Source organism: Fukomys damarensis, unplaced genomic scaffold, assembly GCF_012274545.1.
Source record: "Fukomys damarensis isolate Sample0158 unplaced genomic scaffold, DMR_v1.0_HiC HiC_scaffold_16, whole genome shotgun sequence".
NCBI lineage: Eukaryota > Metazoa > Chordata > Mammalia > Rodentia > Bathyergidae > Fukomys > Fukomys damarensis.
The window spans coordinates 35,918,297-35,923,654 of NW_022900928.1; the positions used below are offsets into that span (position 1 = coordinate 35,918,297).

At 39.8% G+C, this 5,358-nt stretch overlaps 1 protein-coding gene across 1 annotated transcript in view; it reads left to right on the forward strand.

The window, feature by feature from the left end:
• Ankrd42 (ankyrin repeat domain 42) overlaps positions 1-5,358 on the forward strand; it is a gene marked incomplete at its 5' end in the record, with an annotated part of 50,913 nt that overhangs the window by 5,094 nt on the left and 40,461 nt on the right. Inside the window, one exon of the mRNA XM_010630890.2 lies at positions 5,234-5,341. Within this exon, the coding sequence (XP_010629192.2) occupies positions 5,234-5,341 (108 nt within the window). The remainder of the gene's footprint in view (positions 1-5,233; positions 5,342-5,358) is intronic.

Sequence of the window (5,358 nt, forward strand, 5' to 3'; positions counted from 1 at the left end):
TTTTTTTTTTGTACCGGAGATTGAACTCGGGTCCTTGTGCTTGCAAGGCAGGCCACCAAACCGCTGAGCTAAATCCCCAGGCCTCAGAGTCTCACTATGTAGTTAAGGCTGGCCTTGAGTTTACAACAATCCTGGGTCAACCTCCCACTTTCCACATGGCCTCAAACTCACTGTGTAGTCCAGGCTGGCTTTGAACTCACTGCGACCCTCCTGCCTCAGGCTCCCAGAGTACTGGGATTACAGGCATGTGCCACACCACACCAGGCTTCATGTGATATTTATATAAAGCATAATGTCAAGTCAAAATATTGTATAATCTTGGGAAAATAGTACCAAAATCTTTATGATAGCTATCTTTAGATTTGGAATATCTGAAGTATTTTATTTCTTTTCTAAAACTCTGAAGAAACTATAGCAAAAATGTTAGGATAGTATTCATTACATTTTCCTCTGTAAGTTACCCTCTGTGCTTGCCTTTGGAACTCAGCCCCCATAGTTTGAGAAAGCACAAACTGGTCCATGTGGAAAGTCCTCACTAACAGATCCACACAGAAAGGAATTAACATGTCCAGTCTATAATCAGTCAAATACCAGACATCTAAGTGAATGAGGCTTCAGAAGATTCTAATTCCAGTCCTTGAATCTTTCAGCTGACACTAAGCTTTGGGATAATTTATTTTAAGACTAGGAAAACAGCTGGACATGGAGGTGCACAACTGTAATCCTAGCACTTGGGAGGTTGACCTAGGATTGTTGTAAACTCAGATTATAGATAAATTTACAACTTGATTAAAATTTTGTAACAAGTTTATATAAAGAACTCTTAAAATTCAAGAGTAAGAAAACAATTTTTTTTTTTTGTAAATAGGCAAGAAATTTCAGTAGATGCTTTCTCAAAGAGAAAAAATGGATGGTAATCAAGCATATGAAAAGATGTTCAACATTGGTAGCCATTAGCTGGGGATTTAGCTCAGTGATGCTGCAGCCTGCCTTGCAAATGTGAGGTCCTGAGTTCAATCTCTGGTACAAAAAATCAAAACCAAAAACATTGCTAGCCATTAGAGAAATGCAAATCATAGTGAGATATACTCCCAACTCATGAGAGTGGCAAAAAACAAAGTCAAGCAAAACTGTAAGGGGGGCCAGGGATTTGGCTCAGTGGTTCTGCCATCTGCCTTGCAAGTGCAAGATCCCAAGTTCTATCCCTGGTACCACAAAACAAAACAAAAAAACAAACAGTATGGGACAGGAAAGGGGATGTTACCAGAATCCCTACAGTAAGTCCTGGTCTCCTTGTGAGCCAAGACAGCACAAGGTGAATTAATTAATAAAGATAGGAAATGAGACTTAGAGAGGTTGAGCTTTGGGCCGGATTGGTGCTGCTCTGGGTAGCAAAGACAAGGACCCCAAGCTTGCCGCACCTTTATTAGGTACATTGGGAGTGACAGGTAATTCAGAGGGCAGCAGTGATCCTAGGACAGTGAGGAATTTATGTAAATGAAGATCCTAATTCACTGAGGAATTTATGTTGATGAGGAATTTGTCCCTCCCAGGATGCTTTCAGCTGATATAATTCTGCCCTAGAGCATCACAGCATCACAGGACCATTGAGGTTTTACCTGTGAACAAAGACAAAAATGGAGTTATGTCTTGACATGCCACAGCTAGCCTGCAGGCAGGAAAACTAGGCCTTATCATAATTTAATTGTGAGATGATTTTTCTGGGTTCCTGTTGCATGGCATATTGTTTTCTACCCTTTGTCTTTCATTCTGTTAATTTCTTTTTGAATTAAATGTATTTCTTATATGCAGCATGTTGTTGGGTCTTACTTCTTGATCCATTCTGCCAGTCTGATTTCTTTTGATCTGTTTCTTTTACATTGATGGTTATAACTGATGTGTGTTGACTTGTCCTTGTCATTTTATTTTCCTGTAGTTGGTTCCCTCCCCTCCCCTTTTGTTTAATTACTTGCTTTGGCTGGGGGATTCTTTCTGTTGAGGTTTGTGGAGTTGTGGTCCTCTTTATCTTTTCCAGAATATTCTTCAAAATATTTTGGAATGATGGCTTGGTGTTGAGAATTTCTTCAAATGTTCTTTGTCAATGAAGTATCTTATTTCTCCATCAATTTTTAAAGGGTTTTGCCATGTGCATTAATCTAGGTTAGAAACTTTCGTTTTAGTGCTTGAAATACTTTACTCCAACCTCTCTTTGACCTTACTTTTATATTGAGACATCAGCTGTGCTTCTGATGGGCTTTATAGGTGATTTGTTTCTTTTTTCTAATAGCTTTTAATACTCTGCTCTTGTGTTGAATTTCTGGAATCTTGACTATTATATGCCTTTGTATAGATTTTTTTTTTAATCATGGCTAGTTGGAGTTTTGTATGTCTCACTTATCTGCATATCAAATTCCTTTTCCATGTTTGGGAAGTTTACTGCCATTTCTTCTGTGAGCATGTTTTTAATGTTTGCACTATCTCCTGCTTTTTTTGACTTTGATCAGTCTTATATATTATTCTTTATATCATTTAGCAGCTGTTGCATTTTTTTGTTGTTCCTTACTATTTTTATGAAATCTTTCTTTTTCATGATACCTAACTGCAATACTATCTTTTATATCTGATATTCTGTTCTCACATTGGCTCGTTCTGCTGTGTATACTTTAAATGGAATGTTTAATCTCTTGGATATCTGTTTGAATGTGTTTCATGGATTCCATTTCTTTCCTATTTTTGGCATTCATTGTATTCATCAGTTTTGTAAACTTCTATTTGTTTTTTAATCTCTGTCTGCTCTGAAGTCACTCACAATTTCTTTCATTATGGTCACCATCTCTATAGCTATCTGAGAAACTATTTGTGATTTGATTTTTTTCTAGAGGCTCATTCATCTGCTTTGTTACTTCAACTGTTACCACTTCAGAGAGTTCAGGTGGGTGGGATTTGAATTGTTTCACCTCACTGTCCCCTGGGTTTGCCTTTGGTGAGCTGGAAGTTTGGGGGGGTTGCATCTTGCGTAAGTGATACCTGGGTTGATGCTTATAAATTGCTTATGGCAGGTAGCTTTATTGCTAATGGTTATTAATTTATTTTTATTGCTAGTGTTTAGAACTCTTAGGAAATTACTACTTCTCAGAGATGTTTTTCAGTTATAGCTGGCTTTTGGGTTTTGAGTCTTTTGCAAGATCCTCCCTCTTCATTGGGGGTGAGAGGTTGCTACCTCTTTGGCCTAACCCCCATTTATTTGGTGCTGGCCTGTAGTATTGTTTATGACCCATAGGCAGCCTTAGTCTTGGCATACCAGGAAGAACAACTGATAGGAACAATGATGTCACCCTGGCTCAAGTAGCACACTCAGCAGCAATAGCACCAAACAGAGTGTGGAAAATAGCAAAGTGGGGGTGGGGCTGTAGCTCAGTGGTGCTTTGCCTGCCTGGTAAGCTCAGGGTCCTGAGTTTGGGTCCTTGTACTGGGGAAGAAAAGAAAATGACAAACTGTGGTAACTGTTACTTTCCCACCTTTAACCATATGAATTATATTTGTGGTTATATAACAAAATCTAAAACAAAGCAGAAAATTGTATATAGTAAATATGCCCTCATTTTTTACCCTCAGGGGAGAAAATTTAAAAGGGCTTAGGGGAAAAATAGAGAAATAGAAGAGGAAGAGATTAAATGCCTGGTTGGAGGACAAAGGAAGATTACACTAACCTCGGGAAACTGGTGAAGAAGACGAGAGGGAAAGAGAAATGGAGGAATAAAAATTAGAAAAGAACAGAAAAACATAAAAAACTAGAAACAGTGTTCACAGTCATATAAAAACAAGAACAATGAACAACAAAACATGACAAAACAAGAAAAGAAAAAAAAATAGTAAAAAAACCTTCCCTTGCAGTGTTTGTCTCTGCTGTCACTGGTAGACAGAGTGAACAGACAGAGCCAGAGTGTTTATTAATCCCAACATGCCAGTTGTAGATTTACATTGAGGTAGTGGATACTCCCACAAGTCTGTACCTTTAGTTCCACTGAATTTCAGGCTGTTTCTGGCTGTGACACTGGAACCTGATTTTTTTTTTTTTTTTTTTTTTTTTTTTGGTACCAGGGATTGAACTTGGGACTCTGCACTTGTGAGGCAGGTGGTGGTGGCACTACTGAGCTAAATCCCTGGCCCTTGAACCTGATTCTCTAAGCCTGAAATATTCTGTGTGCTTCCTCCTGGCTTGATCTTGGTTCCTTGACCTCCTGCCACCTTGAACTCAGTTGTGCCTCACCCTGACACTGGGAGTCCCTAGATCGAGCCAGCCCACAGCTGCTCTGAGTTTAGAGCTTAGTTGGCTCCCCACCAAGATGGTTACTGGCCCATTGCCCTCTTCTGAACACAAATAACTCACCAGCCACTGCAGTTTGCAGCATCATTGCTCCATTCCATTGGTCCATTTCTCTGTGGAGGTCTCTGGGGTCATCAGTAGTCACCATGCATCTGCAGGCTCAAGCTGCCTTTCGCATGCAGTGAGTCAGGGCTCAGGGAGGAAGTGCTGCTTGTCACCCCCTTCTTCTGCAATAAGGTGTCTCTCTTCACTGTCTTTGTGGATTTCAGTTCTCACTTCTGATCCTTGCTTGGTTCTGAGGACCCACTTCCTTCCTTCTCTTCCTTTCCACCATCTTCTCAGAAATCTCCCCTCTTTAAAAAAGAAATGGCTTATTTTTTTAAGGTATTATCCAAGTAACGGTGTTTACTCTGATACAAAAGCTTGTGGACCTGTTTACAGATTTATAGTAGAAGGCAGGCACAGTGGCATGTGCTTGTAGTCCCAGCTGTTTGGGAGGCTGAGACAGGAGGATCCTTTGAACCTAGGTGTTATGGGTCAGCCTGGGCAACATAGTGAGACCCCATGTTTTAAGTTACAAAAATATGTATTCCACAGATTGCAGACTGGCAGTCCTCGAATGCTTTTGGCTCACAGACGTGTTTTGTTTGATATTCTCATAGCTGCCTGTAATTGGGTAGTATCTGCACCATGTAGACAAAAAATGTAGTTTCCAGTTTGCAAGAATTCCTACTTCTCCCTGTTGTTTACCCAGCATTTACCCAAATGTTGGTCACTCATGATGCTTTTCAGGCTATAGTGGGAGTTTCATTTTAAGAAAAAATTTAAAAATTTAAATTTAAAAGTTATAGAATTGCTAAAGACTGATGCTTATCACTTGTTAATGTGGTTGTTTTCTCAATGTAGTGTCTTCATTGGCTGCTCTGGCATGGAGCTGATATCACACAAGTAACTACAAGAGGATGGACAGCAGCTCACATAGCTGCAATCAGGGGTCAAGATGCTTGTATGCAGGTAACCACGACGACGAC